Consider the following 20,315-nt stretch of genomic DNA (forward strand, 5'->3'; position numbering starts at 1 on the left):
TATCAATGACTGGCGAAGTGAAGACTTCTTCTGTTTAAAACTATTAAAACCACAAAAATCAGCACAATGCATTTACATTTACTTAGTCTGCTCAAGGTGGAGTCCGTTTGAACTACTTTTAATCTATCATATTGCATCATCATTTTTATTTGATTATCATATGTTTAGTTTGTTTCTCTATGACGTAAAATTGAGTAAATCCCCCCTAAGTGCAGAAGTATACAGTTGCATTAAATGGAAATATTCAAGTAAAGTACAAGTACCTCATAAATGTAATAAAGTGTCATACTTGAATACATGTTTATTTCTTTCTTCTCACCACTTATATTATGGAGGTTGGTGGTTGCCATGGATACAGTCATTTAAATGTTTTCTCTCTGCTTCCCTGACATGAACTGTTCACTGAACCAGCCAGTGAAAAATAACTAAATTCAGTTACTCAAGTGAGGTACCTCTACTTTATTATTTTCATTTTATGCTATTGGTAGATTTAATTTCCATTATTCCATTACATTAGATAGAGAACAGATGCTATCCATCTTCCTTCATCTGAGCAATGTGATTCTAGCAAGGTTCCATCAAAGTTGTGATTAAATAAAATTACAGTAACAGCAGAATAGTTTGAACCATGGCAGATCTGTGGGATGCTTCAGTCAGTTCAGTTTTGCGTTTGTCGTTTGTCAGATCAATATACAGTCAAGACTTTGGAATAGCTAAGCATGAATAGAAATACATTTTTCTACTGTGTGGTGATCGCTCACGTCATCATGTCTTGATGATGTCAGCCTTGATCATGTTATATTGAGTAGGAATCACTGCTGCTTTTTAAAATCTAGTTCACATTTGTCACATTTTTCAGTGGTGCTGAAGTGAATTCCAGATCATTTATCCAGAGGACAAGATATTATTGCACAGACTTTGTATTCAGTTGTTTAAGATAAGCACTTACAATATTGATAATTAATTGATTGCTAATTAAAAAGTAGTGATCAATTATTATTTTAACAACACATACCAGGAATCACTGGTACTAATGGCCCTAATTTGATGACAATCCTTATTTCATAATCTTTGCTTTTTCCCTGACATAAAAACCCAAAAGATTAGATCTGTACACAAACTGGTTATGGTTATTTTGCTGCTTTAAATGGATTTCAACAGAAATTAGCAAAATTACTTACTGTATCTGTTTTCATTATGCACACCTGTGATCTTTCCGTTTGGTAAGACCTGGATGTGGAAGCCGATGCCCACATTACAGTAGAGCCTTCTGAGTCTCTTTATCCCCAGCAGGTATTCTCCATCTCTAGCTGTCACCTCTCTCCTGTCCCAGGAGCTGCTGCTAGCCTGGACCAATGACCTGCTGATGACTGGGAGAGGAGCAAAGGTGCTGCACAGGAGGATCCCATACAGGAGCAGAGGTAGCTTGGACTTTAACGATGACATGCTCTGCTCACCAATCCCAAGAGTCATAAGGTTACACAGCTATTGTACTATTGAGCCCAATTAAATGTTCTTAGTATGCCAAAAAAATTCAGAAAATCTTTCCAGCTTCAGTCTCGCAGAGAAATACCATGAAGCAAATGCCTCATCTTCTGTTTCATGCTGCCACGTATATATATAGCATATTTTGACATCTCTAAAAATCAAACCTGTTAGGGGTCCATTTTGCAGTCCAATTTCCAATGATTTGTCTCCTGCTTCCCAATTTCCCAACTCAGGTAGGCCCAGCAGACAGACAGTAGACTTATATGTGCTTCATATTACATCACACACCACCTGCTGTCTTGTTTGTCTGTGAGTCACAGATGCTGCAGAAGCACACAAACAATGAAATACGTAAAACACATAGTGACAGAAAACAAAGAGGAACACGCAAGTACACAGAAACATAGTGTACTAAATATATTAATGAAGAAATTTGATGGTGAGACAGATATAAAGGGCCCCTGCAGTAATGTTCTCTATATGATCTGAAAATAAATATGTAGTTGGTTCATTTTATATATACAAGGGAAGACCAAACATTTCTGGAATTGTTGAAAAAATTCGTTATAAATCTTTTAGTAGTCCCTTTCTAATAAGATGTGATACACTTTCCCTAGCACTTCTCCCTTTCCTGGAAACATTTCCTGTAGTCATTTTGTGTGTGTGTATGTATGTGTGTGTGTGTGTATATATGTATATATATATATATGTGTGTGTGTATATGGCAGCTTTAGCTGCACTGTGCCAAGCCGCGATGACATGTGTTTCCACTACGTCCTCACAGCAGGGGATAGATGTGCTTGGTGGCAGAGCCAACCACAGCCAATCCATGATGCCTACCTACTTACACCCATCCACCCATGTACGTATGTGCATGCATGTATAAAAACAATTTGAATTAATTGAAATTAAAGCAGAAAAAGATTTCTTTTCTTTTCTCTCTCCATTCTTCTTTCCATGTGGAATTATTATATTCTTATTGGTTTACTTAAAATCTGATATAAATGGTGATTCATACTCAATCCAGGATTACCAGCAGCTTTCAAACAGCTTCTCCATTACAAAAATGTCATGGATCACACTAAACCAGTCTTCAGCTGTGGGAAGTTGTACAGTCAATCAAGTAGGATGGTATGGTCGATGGTATCAAATGCAGCAGTTAAGTCAAGTAGAATGAGAATGGAGTATTCACCTTTGTCAGCCTGCATGAGAATGTCATTTGTTACTCTTAATAGTGCTGTCTCAGTACTTTGTTTGTGATGAAAGCCGGATTGAAATTTATCAAAGATTTTATGATCCTCAACCAGGTTCAGGGGTTGGTCAGTGACAATTTTTTCAAGGATCTTGGATAGAAGAGGAAGTTCGGCCTCTAACTCTTTAACTGGGCTGGGTTGAGAGAGGGTTTTTTGAAGGAGAGGCTGGACACTAGTGGTTTTAAAATAATCAGGTACAGAGCCAGAAGAGAGAATAAATAATAATGGAGAGTAGGGTAGGACTTAATACAGGAAGGATGGATTTTAGAAATTTAGTCATATCAAATGAGCTGGAGGAGGGACGCATTTGGGTTACAGTGTTTAAAAGGCACTGAAGGGTAATAAGAGAAAATTCAGACAGTAGAATAGGACAACTGGATGCAGTGGGGGGGTAACACAGTGAGGGTAAAATGTGATCTGAGACCATCGATCTTGCCAACAAAGAAAGATAGGAAGTTTTCACAATCGGTAGAGGGTGAGGCAGGAATGGCAAGAAGAGAGGGATTTACAAGATGATTGACAGAGCTAAACAGAGACCTTGGATTATTTCTATTACTGTTAATTAAATCAGAAAAGTAAGCCGTTTGTGCATCAGGTAAAACAGGTAAAAAAACTGCTTCAGTGTTTTTACCTGTTTTAGTCACCAGGTTGGTTTGTTCTGGAGAGGAGGAGACCTCTGCGGATAATTAAGCTCCCTGTAAAAACATCCTAAACGATGAACACTGTAGTAATCCTAACCTGGAGAAGGTGGTTAACAATTAAGACAACAACTCCCATAATCCCATGCTACTTCACAACGCCATCAAATTCCATCTTTTGTTATTGTTTTGATTGAGAGACCCCTAGCAGCAAAAATTACATATTGTGCGTTTAACACTAACTCTATCAACAGACGCTTCAGCGGTAAAACTACCCGGTGTAAAATGTTTACTGCAGAGGTGGGTGTTAAAAGTGATCCTCAGCTCTCCTTCAAAATGGCTCTTCACGAAATCAATTCACCTCTTCTTCATCTCATCATTCTTCGGAAATTTAAATAAGGAGACCAAGCTGTTCTGTAAATTCTGGCATCAAGGGAAGATGCATTTGTGGGATGAAGGCATAGTTTAGCAAACTGTAGGCTGTAATAGTGAAGGCTGTTAGAGGGATTCACACATACTCATACTCATCCAGGTAAGTAGTATTTTTTACTGCTAGTGCAGAGGTTACTGAGTATGGCTCCAGTGTGTCATCTATGACTTCAGGGCTGTCCAAAAAATCCTGAACACAAAAATGGTGAGAAACCGTTTAATGGTCTAACTCCACAATTCAGTACTACATAGTTCATAGTCTTTTCACGTTTTCAGCAATTATTTTCTAACATGATAATGTGTTTAAAAATAAATCTCAGATTTTCCTTTACATGAACTTTAAGGCTATCTCCATTCCCACCTTTATGAGCAAAGTAACACAGAGTTATTCCAAGAGTTTATGTGCAGTAAGCAAAATGACAATGAGACACCTCAACAATTCTTATACTGAGCCATAGGAATGGTGCATCAGACCAGGGCTTAGGAGCTATCCTTTATCAGTGACAGAACAGCAAATTGAGAGTCATAAGATAAGGTACAAGGACACTGACACCAGCTGAACACAATTACCATCTGCATAGAGGAAAACTGGAGTTCCTAGCGTTGAAATGGGCTGTGTGTGAAAAATTCCAGGATTGCCTGTACTATACTGTCTACCTATGTCATGAGCACATCAAAGTTTAATGTTGTCGGCCATTGATGGGTTGGGGAACTTTCAGATTTCCGGTTTGACATCAAGTACAGGCCTTGAAAGTTAAATGTGGACACAGACACACTATTTTGTTTTCACTTGGATATGCAGAAGTATGAAATGGCTTATACAGAAGAGCTGTCAGATGATGCAGTGCGTGCTACATAAGATGGGAGTCAGGGAGCAAAGCAGAAAGATGTAGCCTGGGTTGCAGCACTCAACATTTCTTCCCCAAACTCTCACTAGCAGCGTCATTCTCATCTGCCATCTATCAGCCAAGATGATCTTGTGAAAGCCCAGAGACAGGATCAAGCCATAGGCAAGATAGTTGAATTAAAGGAGTCAGACACAAAATTGAATGATGAAATACTCAGAACAGTAAGTGGAGCCACCTGGAAACTGCAGCATGAGTGGAGCAAGTTATATCTGGATAATGACCTTCTTGACAGACGAACAAATGAGCGAAGGCGGTTAGTCCTCCCTGCAAAATACAAGACACTTGCTGTGAAACATCTACACAGTGAGATGGGCCATATTGGAACAGAAAGAGTGCTCCACCTTGCAAGGGAGATATTCTACTGGCCCTTTATGGCTAAGGAAATTAAGGACTTTGTCACCTGAAAATGTCCATGCATTAAATCAAAAAGCCTGGCCCCCATCACTTACACTGAAAAAGCATATGGGGGGGATCTTTTAATAGTCGGTATGAACAGGAAAAAATATTACATCAGTTACAGAGTGGGTAAAGACAGTGCAAATACAGATGCTCTGAGCTGATTACCACAACACATTAGGAAAATAAAGTGAAATCCTGCTCACAGTGCCAGGTTAATCAGAGACTGGTTCCATCAGCCCCCTTGCATGCCTGGGAATGGCCAGACCCACCCAAGGTCCAGGCTTGATGTAGATTTTGCAGGGCCATGGGCCGAATGTTCCACATTCTGGTTGATCCACACTCACAGCTCCATTTCACTGGCCACTCTATGACAGAGCTGTTAATGAGTCACAAGCCTAAGTTACTTCTAGAATGGGGCAAAAGCGAGATAGACAAAAAGAGAGACATGACTGTCATCCATGAGAGGGAGTAAATCCAATAACAGTGTTTATGCAAAGATTTCAGAAGCAAAAAACATAATTAGGATTAACCAATCCCAGGGTGGCCCTGTGTCTTTTGTTGTCAAGTTGGAAGATGGTCATCCACTGCTCATCCACTGATGACAGTGCATGTATGTTGTTCAACATAATTTGCATAAAATGCTTGATTTAATTATTGTATAATCAATAAGTTCTTAAGCTTGGCTTAAATTAAATGTAACTTAAAGAAAATTATGAAGCACAGTAAAGGTTTTTAAAAATAATAAAAATGAATGCATCACCTAACATTAAGGTTTTATAACATTTTATCCAATCTGAATCCACTATGAAATCGACTGATTGAATCTAAGTTCAGCACTGAATCCTCTTAAGGAATTGAAATCCATTCAATTGACACTCAAAGATGAAGTTGAATGCTGCTGGCTGAGAAATCAGAAACAGCTTTGAATGGCAGGCTTTTTTTTGTCAAATTCAAATTCAAATTCAGATTTGCTTTATTGGCATGAATGTGACAACAACAATATTGCCAAAGCACCAAGAATCAATGAAACAAAACAACATTAACACAACATTAAGATTGATATATATTACTTTTATATATACAGTATATCCTATGCATGTATTTGTGTTTGTGTGTGTGTGTGTGTGAAACCAATTGAGTCCCTTTACAGACACTAAAAACGCTCAACTGAAAGGCCAATAGCTATCACCAATGCCATATAGTACAAAAGTACAATTTGTTTAATTTAGATACTTTTGAACATTTTGCAGATGCTTGACTCATCTTTAAGGCCTTACATGGGCTTGTACCTCCCCCATCGAGCCAGTCATAATGCAGAAGGATCGTAGCAGCAGGGCAGCAAGGCCAACTACCAGAGGGGACTGTGTTGAACAATACAGGCATAGCAAGTTTGGACAAACAGTCTTCTCAGTCAGAGCCACCCACTAATGGAATAGTCTACCTACTGAATTAAGAGAAGGCACTAATTACCTAACCTTTAAACGGAATGGCTTAAAGGAAACCAAACTTATAATCATGATTAATGATACTACCTCCTCTCTGGCATTGCCTTTACATACTCTCATTGTTTTTATATATTGCTGTTACTTCTCTAATGTATTTATGTGTTGTATTGACTATTGTATTGTAGCACTTGTTGAAGCATTGTATTGATGACATTAGGTCACTAATTTGTAATAACCTGCCCAGGGACTGGATGATAATGAGCCCATTACTTAACTCTGGCACATTTACAGAAATATTGATTAATGTGCACTGTCCCCGGTAAATAAATAAATAAAATAAAATAAATGAAGGACTCACATTGATATTAACAGCTGATTATACACTGTTCTGCACTTAATTTGTAGATTTTTTCCTAATTCTTTCATAAAAACTACAATATAATGAGCAGATACTTACGCCCTATAGCAGACTTTCTCCATTTCCCTTATAAATAGAGCAACCAGCTGTTTCTGTGGGAGTGAAGACAACCTTTTGTCATCTCTAACTTTCTCTGTGATCATTTGTTTAGAATGTCAATATAACAATCACATAGCTGTCGTCATTAACCCTTATTTCTGTTAATTTTGTCATCAGTCATCTAACTTATTTCAAATTAATGTTACGTTATAAATAAAAAGCTTTTAAAATTTTAACTGTTATTTTTTTGTTGTTGTGGTTCGACTGGTGTTGAGCCAGGGTGCCAGTTGCACATCAATGTCTGACAAAGATATCTTTAGTTTTTGATGCATGCCATATTGTTTTTAAAAGCCGACATGTTTATTGCCATAGGTAGGTGTCTTTATGATGCACAGGCATACATCCTTAAAGGCGCCAATCACGACAACATGGAAGTGTAATTGGTTAAATGAGTCACCACAGGAAACTCAATACCAAACTTAATTAAACACGGACAGTGTAGATGACCTTACATTCGGTAAATATGATTTTCAGTCTCATTACCACCACCTTTGTACAAACTGGAGGCCTTCTAGTCCAAGATTTTACTGAGGTTTGGAGTCAAGGAATGCTAGGAAAGGCACAATGAGATGGGAGTTGAAAGTGGACATCTGTCTGCTTTTAATGCCTAGAAGAGAATGAGTGATGTAGTTATGTTTGAATATTGTAGTGTACTGTGGAACAAGGGAAGTGTCATTACAGTTACAAGACCCATTTCAATTGGGCAAGACATTTAACGTTCATATTATATCTATGACACAGTCCATCTTTTCAGCAGGACTCTGCTTCTGCTGCTGCTGGGCAGCATACAAATAGCTCAACTGTAGCAAACAACAATGTGATTCATACCAACAAATGTTGGCCTATCTTGTCTACATACACACACATAACACAGCGGCAGTGGAGGGTTAATATCATGTGACATGTGGTGCGTCAGTACACTGCTCATGTAGGGCTCATTGCTGGGCTCAGAGGGAGAAAGAGAGACAGAGACATTCACAGAGTATGTGTGTACACATATGAAGGACTAGTCACCCCACCAGGAGAAAAACACATAGTAGTTGTGACGTGGGAAACCATTTAACAACATCTGCTCTGACATCAAACCTGTTCAACAGAGCTTCCCTCAAGTCATGCAGGATAAATTGTGAAAGTGACAGGCCTAGAGATTCCTGATAGTCTGGGTTCACAGATATAATGTGGGAAAGCAGTTTTCTTTGGAATTCATTGATAGATTTTCTAATTGTCTCCTTTGGTTTTCCCAATTTTTTCCCTCTAAACAAGGCTGCAACTCTTAATCATGTTTGACAAATGGGCCCCTATGACTCATCACTTCTTAAGCAAGGCAACACACACATATTGGCCAAATGTTATATATAAATATATCTTATATTCACATTTTGTTTTATAAATGCTTCAAATGAAGAAGCACCTAAGCTCCATCAAATTTATGCTGGTGTTGGTCACCCTGGGACTCTTAACTGCTTGAAGGAGGACCACACACAGACTTGTTTGTTACATCAACTTATTCATATATAACAGCATTGTGCTGAATCAAAGCCCAACATTTCAGCTCACACCTTCATCAGGGGCCAAACAGGAATAATGGGTTGAATTATACATTTTCAAACATCACACAAGGCATCCTATAGGATAATTACATCATTCAGTAATCCAGCCACCATCTGTGTCACCTGTATTGTTACCAAGCGGGTAGCTCCAGGTCTGAAAAGTGAAGCCAGTACGGAAATGACTTAAACCTGCATTCTTCCTAATGGCCAGCAGGGGGCGACTCTATTGGCTCCGAAAAGAAGCCTGATTGTATGGAAGTCTATGAGAAAATTACCCTACTTCTCACTTGATTTATTACCCCAGTGAACAACTCAGTTTCCTAATGAGTTTAAATGGTAAATGGTAAATGGACCTTTCTAGTCTTCTGACCACACCCACCCAACTCACCACACTCACATTCACCCATTCACACACACTCATACACTGAATGGGTACAGGGGCTACCATACAAGGCCCCAATCTGCCCATCAGAGGGAATTAACCATTCACACACATTCATACACTGATGGCACAGCCAATTAGGGGGTTCAGTATCTTGCCCAAGGACACTTCGACATATGGACTAGAGGAGCCAGGAATCGAACCGCTGATCTTCCAATTAGTGGACAACCTGCTATACCTCCTGGGCCTGGTCTCAATCACTGCTTTCAAGTCCTCTTCAATACATCATGATGTTGATTTTGTAAATTATGGTTCCATTTAGAGTAAAATAGACAATTAAGCAGGGTATGTTTCAGGGCCTGGCCACGCTGTGATTGACAAGTCTCTACCACAGTGACAACGTTGGTTAGGTGACTTAACCATGGTGTAACCCCAGATTCAGAGTATAGGCATAGAAGCCGCTATTTCACAGTGTGTTTTAAGTTTATGAAAAATCATACTGACATTTTGGTCACTGTGACGGCCCCAGAGCCTGTTGCCTCTGTTGCCTTTGGTCCAGTGGTTTGTCTGTGTGTTGCAGGTCCTTGGATGGGTGGAGCCGACGTCACTCGAGTACTAACTGGGAACCCCTGAAAGTATTTAAGCCTGGCTCTGCTGGTAGAATCACTGATTTCCTATGGTTCTGCCTCAAACCTGATGAAACATCAGTCGTTTGTGTGGAACAGCAGTGGAGACTGCCAGAAAACACTGAAAAACGCAAGTGCTGTATGTGCCTGGCTCTGCTGGTAGAATCACTCATTTCCTATGGTTCTGCCTCAAACCTGATGAAACATGAGGAGTTTGTGTGGAACAGCAGTGAAAACAGCCAGAAAACACTGAAAAACACAAGTGCTGTGTGTGCGCTGGCTCTGCTGGTACAATCACTTGTTTCCCATGGTTCTGCCTCAAACCTGATGAAACATGAGGAGTTTTTGTGGAACAGCAATGAAAACTGCCAGAAAACACTGAAAAAGTGCTGTGTGTGCACTGGCTCTGCTGGTAGGTTTTTGACATATTGCATTGCTGTTCTCTCGTTGCGAATATTGGTAAGTTATGGAGGAGATTGTGAGAGCATTTGTGGAGGTGCCCTCTGAAAAATTTTTGGATCAGTGCACAAAGGATCAGCTGGTTAAGATAGCTGAGTTTTACAGTTTTGTTGTGGGTGATAAAAGATCTAAAGAAACAATGAAGGCCAATTTGAAGGCCAATTTGGTAAGGATGAAAGTCCTTTCTCTGCGCACACTGAGGACATGCCTCCGCCTGTAATAGTGGGTTCTGGGGCTGGCTTGACTTTTGACCAGCAGAAGGAGTTACTCCTGTTGCGCATGCAGCTAGAAAAAGAGGAGGAAGTTGCAGTAGAAAAGATGCGTCTTGGTATTGAGATGGAAAAGGTGTTGTCATTGGAGAAGATGAGGCAAGAAAGTGAACAGGCAAAGCTTGAGCTGCAAAAACAAAAACTGATTTTGATTAGAGAGGGGAAAGTTGTGGCTTATGTTCTGCTCACTGATGGTTCCTCCATTCCAAGCGGGAATCCGGGGAGGTCCGTGGATGATTTGGGGGATTTGAAGCATTTCTGAAGTTTTTTTGGAAATTCTACCTTCAGTGTCAAAGATGTGTAATGTAACATATATGTCATAATGATATTTCCCTAACTTGTTTTCTATCAATTTGTTTAAGAAATGTGGTCAGAACAAGTTAAATGTAATACAGGACATCTTATTAAAGCATCAGAATTGTTAAATGGGTTGAAACCTACCTTTAGTAACAAAAAAAAGCTTTTTAAAATTAGCTAGTTCTGTCACATTTGCTGACCAGGCACACTGCCATTTTGGAAGTGATGTCATGGGTACACAGATTCACACATTGACACATGACTGCACCAGGATGTTCAGTAGATGTCACTTAGGGACTTCATGAGTTAAAATCAAGGATAAAGCTGTATAAGGAATTTTCCAGAACACTGAAAGGGTGGGTTCTTATGGGTTAAGACAGCAGCTGAGGTCGCTGCTTTGGCCGATGACTATGATTTGACACATGGTGGGGAGTGTTCTGTTGCGTGGGGTGGTGTTGGACATAGGGAAAATTCCTCGGCCATGGGTGCATGGTCTCGTCATCCAGTGAGACCGGTTGGGCTGGAGCAGAGACATGAACGTGGGGCTCCTGACTTTGACAAAATTTGTATATTGTCATAAACAAGGGCACTGGAGGAGAGACTGTTATGCTTTTAAATCTAGGACTAAGCAGGCTAGTGTTAGTGTTAACCCCAAGCCAGCAATGTTTGTTGCACCTGTCTCTGAGCAGATGTCTGAGCTTGCATGTGGTGAGTTGAAACCACAAGTGTCTAGTCCGGAGCTGGAGTCTTACTCAGTCTTATATCACTGAAGGTTTTGTCTCGCTGGTAGGGAGTGATGAGAAAGTGCATGTGAAGATATTGCGTGATACTGGTGCTTTTGATTCATTCATTTTAGCATCCACTTTACCATTTTCAAATGACACTTACATGGGTACTTTCATTCCGGTGCTTGGAATGTGCTTAAAGGTTCTGCGTGTACCTCTCCATAAAATTATGTTGTTCTCTGACCTGTTTCAGAGTGAGGTGGCGGTCGGCGTGCAGCCGGCTCTGCCTGTGGCTGGTGTTATGATGCTCTTGGGTAATGATATAGTGGGGAGTCGGGTGTGGGCTGATGTTGCACCTCCTGCTATCGTGGCACCAGTGCCCCTGGTTAGCAGTAAGCCTGACAAATGTGAAACAGAGTTTCCTGATGTGTTTACGGCATGCGCTGTGACACGTGCCATGAAGTGCGCACAATCAGATGAAATAAATTCCACTGAAAATGATGATATCCTGCAGCAGCATGTTGTCACATGTCCTGATGTGCCTTGGTCTGTTTCTCACAGTGAGCTGGTGAAGGAGCAGTGTGCTGATTCGTCTCTGAGGGATCTGATGGAGAGTGTGCTTCTTGGGGGTGAGGTGAAAAACCATGCTCAGTGTTATTTCCTCCAGAATGAAGTGCTAATGAGGAAGTGGGTACCTCAGTGGGAGCATATTGTTGGTAAACCTGTTTACCAAATTGTGGTGCCTTTTAGGTTCCGCAGTGTGGTGTTGCAGGTTTCCCATGATGAGTCTGGCTGTTTAGGTGTAAGGAAGACTTATGACCACATCCTGAGGTATTTCTTTTGGCCATGTCTGAAAAGAGATGTTTGCTTACATAAAGTCATGCCATACATGTCAGCTAACCAGTAAGCCTAATCAGAGCCCTCATCTGTAGCACTCCTGTTTTGGTTGCTCCACAGTGAGAGAAACCATTCAAACTGGAAGTAGATGCAAGTTATGTGGGTGCAGGGCCAGTGCTGTTACAGTCTGATGATTTAGGAGTGGATAAGCCAGTTTGTTTCTTTTCGAGGAAATTTAATAAACATTAGCTGAATTATTCAGTCATTGAAAAGGAAACACTAGCCCTGATTTTGGCTTCGCAGCATTTCAGTGTGTATGTTAGCGCTGTCCCTGTCGTGGTCTTCACTGATCACAACCCTTTAACGTTTTTGAGTTCCTTGCAGTGCCCTAACCAGAGGCTGATTCGCTGGGCTCTGATGCTCCAGTCCTATAACTTAGATATTCGCCATATCAAGGGACAGGACAATGTGGTGGCGGACGCATTGTCTCGGGCTCCCTGTGAATGACGTCCTTTTTGATGTGGTTATTTTGCTCTGTTTGGGTCCATTATCCTGTTCTCTCTTTCTTTCCTCTTAATCAGCTTCCAGGATTCAGTTGCTGAGGATCAAGAGGGGGGGAATTACAGGGTTATAAGGGAACACAAACGGTGAGGTGTTTGTTTATTTGGTATTATATACTTTGACATTCTGTATTGTAGTTTTATACGTTGTTGTTTCATTTAGGTATTTAAATATACATTAGTTATATTGGAGAGAGGGGGATCAGTTGTTTGGGTGCCAGCGTTCCCTCTGGAATTTTGACTTTATAGGGAGAGGGGGTGTAATGGCCCCAGAGCCTGTTGCCTTTGGTCCTGTGGTTTGTCTGTGTGTTGCAGGTCCTTGGATGGGTGATTCCGATGTCATTCAAGTACTAACTGGGAACACCTGGCCAGTGCCCCAGAAACTATTTAAGCCCGCCTGAACTGATTCCAGTCCCTCTCTGATCCCTTACCCACTCACCACGCTGTGGTTGTTTTTTGTGTTTCCTTTTTGGTTTTATTCTGCACTGACAACACGCACCTCACATTACACAACACATCCATACACTTTCAAACACCACTGATACTGACTTCCACACCCCATTGCAATTGTTGTTATTTACTTTAATAATTCTCTGGGCATGTGTCTCCCTCCTTTGTTGTGGCCTACGAGCAGGTCATAACAGTCACCTAAAAAAGTCTTGTTCATCGTTGGGTGAACTAAATGTACTAAACTAAACTAAACTAAACGTTGGGTTGTACTAAAAGTACAGTCAGATGGACATTTTTTATAGTGTTAGGGTAAACTCCACCCTCTCGTCCAAAGATGGTCACTTCTGGCTCCAAAAATCCAAGATGGTGATGGTCAAAATGCAAACGCGAGGCTTCAAAATGGGACTCCACAAACCAGTGGGTGACGTCACGGTGGCTACAATCTTTTTTTTTTTCACAGTCTATGATTGTTACCTGTGTTTGTTTTATATATTATGACACTATCTTGTGGTTAAATCAAATCAATTCAGCCAAAAGAACAAACAAAAAAATCTTATTCCAGTACAATTTCCAACAAACTGAATCAAAGCTAAATAAGAACAGTTAATCTGAGCTTGTAAGGAAACATCTCAAGCCTAGCTCTTCATTCTGTCTATGTGACAGTGATAGTATGTTTAATTTATATATCCAAAATGCTTCACGTTTCAAAAGCAATAGATCCAGATTGCCATCTATCTATACATAGATCCATTAGATCTATTTATCTATCTGGATCTATTGCTTCTAAAGCCTCATACAGTTTGTTGGAAATTGAATTGGAATTTGATTTTTTTGTTTGTTTTTTTGACTTGATTGATTTGTTTTGATTTAACCACAAGATGGTGGCACAATATGTAACGCAATCACAGGTAACAATACAGTTGACACAGATGATGGCCTGATAACTGAATGATGTTATTAGGATGCCTGAAAATGTATAAAAAGTATTTTTCAACCCAGTATTCATGTTTTGCCCTTTATGACGGTGTAAGCTGAAACAGGCTTTGATTCAGCACAATGCTGTTTAAATTAAGAAGTTGAAATATGAAGAAGAGTTGAAAATGAAAAAAAGAAAAGCCTGATGAAGAAAAAATAAACAGTTACAAGTGTGGTAACACTTAAATCATAAGAAATTTGATAGAGGCTATTATTCTTCAGTCTGTGAGTAGGAGTAAAAATGGAAAAACCTTTACTTAAGTCCAAATACCATCTAATAGCAGTTTGTTAAATACGGGTCTAGAGACTATAGCTATACTAGTGTCTTCAGCAGTAACTGCAGCATACTCCATAGCAGTGCTTGAGCTAACATCACAATGCTAACTTGAGTGGAGTGAAAATATTAGCACGCTAATGTTTAGTAAGAAAAGTATAGAAAAAGCTGAATGAAAAGCTGAGATCAAGAAGTGGCTGATGGTATGCCACTCTTGTTCTAGTGGCATGTGTTGATTCTGAGAAAACCATTTATAATTCACACACAGCGGTATATCATAATCATCAATGGAATATGTCTGTAAGGATCTGTATGGTGAGAAGTGGTGTATGACGGTGACATAGGCTTGTAATACAGCAGCTGCATAACAAAAACCAACATATCAATCAGAGTCTATATATGCCATTTGAAAAAGAGTGGCACCATCAGCCACTTTCTGATCTCGGCACTACTGCTGAATATTGCAATATTGATATTTTTGCCGGAGCCCTCTAAATTAACATAGTGGTGATGAGGTCATGTCGAGGGCGTTCCCAATATAAGATGCTCACTCGTGCTACTCAGAGAACTGTGGTCATGTTACTAACTCAAAGTCATTCCCTTTCATGACATATGCAATTAAATGAGAAGTTGTCCAATACACTATTACCAATATAGTACTGTGTAATAAGGGTTGAGAGTATTTGATAAAGCCTAATCTATGTCATGCAACATTTAACAACATTGTACTATTATTATTTACCTCCCAAACATTTCTGTCCACCTGTTATAGGACCTACTTTCGGAGCTTGTGTTAGTTCCAGATGGTCAAGGCGTTGGGTCTTACTCGTCTACCATGAATGCACAGTTATGGTCTACCTAATGCCTCATTACTTCAGTAGTCTTCTATTAACTTATTGGACACTTAATTACTTACAGTCTAACTAATGAATAAAAAAAAGCCCTACACACACATAAACACTTCTCATTGGGGTGGGTAGTAACTTATTACAAGTAATGCAAATGAGTAAAAAAAAAAAAAAATTAGAAATGGTAACTTTTCACATTCCTTTTAAAAACTGTACTTTTTACTCAAGTATTTTTTGGGCCAGTATTCTACTTTTAACTTCACTATATTTGCCATTTATACTTTCGTTACAATTAGTCTGTTATCTACTATGCATTTTGCTGCATTAACTGAAATGAGCTGTCATCCAAGCTGTGTGCACACAGAGAGCTTTAACCAGTCTCCCTTGCAGTACAGAGACATGTGCTTATGCCAGATATTAATGAGCTGGGCATATGCAAAAATTGAGTGAATCAGGCAAATAATTTTTCAGTTTAAGGTTTGGTTGTTTTACTAATGTACAACACACTGTATAAACATCTAAGTCAGATGATCACTGGATTGATTCTGATACATATTAGCTATTTCTAACCTGATGCAGATGTAACTTATTATTCCAAAAAGAGGCTTTAGACTTGACTCAGACTCTTGACCAAAGACTTGAGACTTGACTTGGATTTGCATAAATGACTTGTGAAGATCTCTAAATAATATTAAAAAACAAAGTAACTTGTACTTTGAGTAGTTTATTGACCAAGTACTTTTATACTTTTACTTGAGTATGTTTGTCAAATGGTAATTTTTACTTTTATGTGTGTGTGGGAGTAACTGTGCTTTTACTTGAGTAAAGATTTTCAGTACTCTACCCACCACTACGTCTCTTGCATATCTATTAGGGGTGTGCCCGAATATATAAGTACATTATTCGGCAAAGTACAAATAGTGGGGTTTTTACAAATATTTGTTCCATACAAATACTTTAAAAATTATTTGTTTTTGGGAAGAAAAAATAAAACCATGTCAAATACCAGCGTACAGGTCGGTTACATCGCTATCTCAGTCTCTCTCCTCTGCTCCACTGTTACGTCTATCAGCAGGTCTCAGTGAGGGGGGTCACATCCACCTGCTACATGATGCACATTTCCTAATTTGGACATCACTCCTGGAGTTGGGGGTGTTCCCCAGATATAAAGCTGAGCTACTGACACAAGCGAAGTGCTCTCAAGGGACACTCCATAACCTGTTGTTCCCCTTCTTTCCACAAAATTAGATTGTAAAAAGTAGGCAATAAATGAAAATTGCAACGCAACAATCACCTTTGGAGTTCTTCCATACACGTTACACGCTGTGCTGTCTCTGTGTTATGGGTGTATAAATAGGTAGAGGTCTGTCTGCAATGAGGCAATGAGTTTTAGCTCAGTAGTCAGCACAGTCATCTATGAGCTGGGAAACTCCAGTTCGAGACATGGTGTGGGGACCTCCTTCGTCGGGTAGTTTATTCAAGAACACTTATTGTAACACTTTAAAAGTGTAATTAAAAAAAAAAACAACAGGATTTTTAAGCCTCTTTCCACTTTTATTCGCATACAAATACAAATACAAATAATTTTGCTGCCTCAACAAATATAGATACAAATACTGGGCTCTCTGCACATCCCTAATATCTATGCTGGAAGGAGAACATATGTGGGGAAGAGACAGGAGTAAGAGGTTAATCAGCAAGATGGAAAACAATCTTTTTTAAACATTTGTCTTTATAAGATAAAATTATTTTGGGTAATATATGTCTATAGTTAATAGACTAAAAATGTTATGATCAAAAATCATTACATGTTCTCCCTTTGTTATCGTTGCTATCCTTATCATAGTTTTTGTCCATGTCAGTATCACAAGACTTGATGTCCTCAGTTAAGAACTGCAGAAGAATATTGTCATTACATCTGTGACACATTGCTTTTGGCATCTTGCTGAAAGCATCGTCTGCTAGGGGTAAAGAAGCTGTGTTGAGTTCCTCTTGAATTTGGGAAAAATAAAGGTGTGTTTTCCCTCCGTGGCTTGCTGCCTTCAAAATCCGTTCGCTGTAGCCACTGTACTCTGGTACAACCAGTGACATTTTGCAGCTGCCCCACCTTCTTATAGAGAACAAAAAATGAAATATCCTCCCAATAATTAAACTATTAGTTCTCTTAATGGCATCCAAAATCTGTTTACAACATACAGAACGGAACATTGTCTGGCTTGTCTCCTCATAAACTAACCAATCACGAGATTCTCCATTGTCAGTTCTTCTCCACTTCTCATTTTGATCTCCATCTCTTTTGCCTGGGTCAATCTGTGTTGCGGAACATCACAAATCACTCGGTATGCTCCTTTTATTTACCCACCACCATGGCTGCCAGGTTGAGCAAAGGCACTTGCCACTTCACAAATTCACCAGTATTTGGCTTGTGGCCAGTGCTAATTTCCATCCCTGCTGACCAACATTCCAAACACCTTTGTGTGTTTGGAATGTACATAAAACTGATAAACGCAACCCATCTTGACATTTGAGAAGCTGGAAGTAACAAATGTGTAGGATTTTTTCTTGTTAATTAATTATTAAAATAGTTGTTAATTTTTTTTGTGACAACCCACTATCCTATTAATCAGCACTTCCAGTCACCCATACTCCTTTTGGAATAAATATGTCACTGTGACCTACCTGAGGATTTAGAAGTTCTGTTCAAAAATGCCAATTTTCTTCAATCCAATGTTTCCCATACCTCGCTGACACCCCTATATGCTCAACTGCAACTGTTAAGGGGTTGGAAAATGTAGAGGTATCTTAAATAGCAGGGCTCCATGTATTGTGTTGTTATTGACAAAGAAGTATCATTGTATTGTGCAATGCAAGCAAATGTTAGCCAATATCTTGTTGACATTCTGGCAAATGACCATAGATGGGTGCTGAAATGTAGGAAGTTAGGGATGTATTGATATAAAATGATATAATAGTGAAGGCTGGGACAGCCACATGGTCGGTCAGGTCTCTGAGCTCTGGTCTCTGATCTCCGATCTCTGGTCCTTTTGGCCTTTTTGGCCTTTTTTTTTTTTTGCCTTTTTGACTCCTTTAAATCCTAGAGAGGGTTTTTCCTTTTTAACTTTTGCATTCAAGTTTTTGTATTTTACTTTTTATATTTTGTAATACTCATTTTTGTAAAAACCAAATAAAACTGGTTTGTACCTTTATACACTCCAACCAAAGTTCCTGGCTTGTGCTCATCTCTGAGGTCTTCTGGTTAGCTCTTTAAGGCAAGCAAAGATGCTTCTCCTGAGATATAGCTGACATGAGATCTAAATTTATTTATATTGAAAATTTATAATGGAACTTGCTAAGGATAAACATGCAATGTTTATTAACTAACAGTTTTGGACAGGTTTAGATCTGTTGATTGAAATCAACCTGATGCATCTGTGATAGAGGTATAATTCAGTGTAGAATCTATAACAAGCATATCTGATTGAAAGGTTTACTAAATGCATTGAATTGACAAAGATGTTAGGGTCAGGGCACGGAAGCCACCCAATAAAACCGGGCAAATGGCCTCAACCAACAGAGTGGGCCTCCTCCAGAGATAGCCTGTTAAAGGGTCATCTTGGAGTACTTTCAAACCTCCAACACCTATTTGCACCCATACACTTTTATTGTGACACAGCTGTCAGGCATTCCTGACTAAATAGGCCCATTTTAGAATGGTTCAATGACAGTTGGTGCTTATAGAAGCCAAGCTGAACTTTTGTTACCTAAGCAGGCTAAGGTGGTCTTGTGTAGATTTTGGTATCCTTCGATACCTAGGTCAGAGGTAAAGGACAGCCATTTGCTGGTGTCTTATCCACATTGGCAGGGAGTATTGGTTATCTAAGGCAGAAACCATTACACTATGACAACCTGAATACTCTCACACTGTAGGTTTTTATGAAATTAAATTTATGTACAGAATACAATGCTGCACCTGGTTTTGACATCCTCCATTTTCCCTGCAGTTTTGTAGCCACCAATATTTAGTAATAATAATGTAATTGTTCAGTTAAAAAATGTCCTTGTCATAATTACAAATGTATGGATCCTGTACCTCTGATTGTGGGAAGTGCCAGGGACACTGGGTGCAGCTTCTCTATGAGTGGTTAGTAGGAAAAGCAGGTGCCTTGACGACTTTCAAAAAATTTCAGCATGATTACCCTATGAACACATATGGTCCCACAAATAAGTAGTATGACAACCTTCAGGTATATTGGTTCTGAAAAGTTAATCAGCAGAAAAAATTATACAATCATCAGATTCTCATTCAATGTCGTTAAATCCTGATTGGTGCACAAAAGTGCATTTCTGACATAAATGTCAGAACATTTCCAACTAAAACAATTCAAACTACGTACACGTAGTTTAGCAATGCATCACCACAAGGTTGCATGTTTTTTTTTTTTGGCTGTACCAGTCCATCAGTGGAATTTGTCTAGATATTGTGTACATTATTTTACATACATTTCATTTAACCAAATTTCAGACATTTACATATCTGGTATCTGCGGGACATTGGGAACTCCACCAATATATAGACTCCTATTAACTTCTTCTCTAGAAGAAGATAAATAAGCGATGAAGGTTTAAAAGATTTGACGCTTTTCTGACGTTATTCTCAGACACCTCAAAGACAATTAACAATTAACAATTTCGATGGAAAAATATTCCATCTGGTGTATGATTTGTAAAGATTGAAAAAGATTTGTAACCAGTTTCCTAAGCTGCAACTCTGTTTTCTCTTCAGATAGTTGGCGAGCTGCTGTTTTTTTTTTTTTTTGTTTTTTTTTGTATGCACAAATAGTGGTGCAAAGAGAACAATGCACGTGCCATTTTACTGTCCCACTGTTGCTTCAATAACTTCAAGTCAATGTATTTTGCCTAAAACTATTGTTAATGCTAACTCACATTAACAATTGCTTGGTGTGCTTGACAAATACTTTTTAAAGA

At 39.2% G+C, this 20,315-nt stretch overlaps 1 protein-coding gene and 1 long non-coding RNA gene across 3 annotated transcripts in view; one reads left to right on the top strand and one right to left on the bottom strand.

Annotated features, from left to right (window-relative positions):
* Nucleotides 1-2,164, bottom strand: part of LOC137188709 (fibroblast growth factor 4-like) — a 29,098-nt gene extending 26,934 nt beyond the window's left edge. The window contains exon 1 of the mRNA XM_067598336.1: nucleotides 1,182-2,164. Coding sequence (XP_067454437.1) covers nucleotides 1,182-1,473 — 292 coding nt within the window. The 5' untranslated portion in view covers nucleotides 1,474-2,164. The remainder of the gene's footprint in view (nucleotides 1-1,181) is intronic.
* Nucleotides 1-20,315, top strand: part of LOC137188710 (uncharacterized) — a 30,111-nt gene that overhangs the window by 2,875 nt on the left and 6,921 nt on the right. For both annotated transcript variants that reach the window (XR_010929474.1, XR_010929475.1), the window contains exon 2: nucleotides 1,334-1,421. This is a non-coding gene — a long non-coding RNA (uncharacterized lncRNA). The remainder of the gene's footprint in view (nucleotides 1-1,333; nucleotides 1,422-20,315) is intronic.

Source organism: Thunnus thynnus, chromosome 9 (genome assembly GCF_963924715.1).
Source record: "Thunnus thynnus chromosome 9, fThuThy2.1, whole genome shotgun sequence".
In the NCBI taxonomy this organism is placed as follows: domain Eukaryota; kingdom Metazoa; phylum Chordata; class Actinopteri; order Scombriformes; family Scombridae; genus Thunnus; species Thunnus thynnus.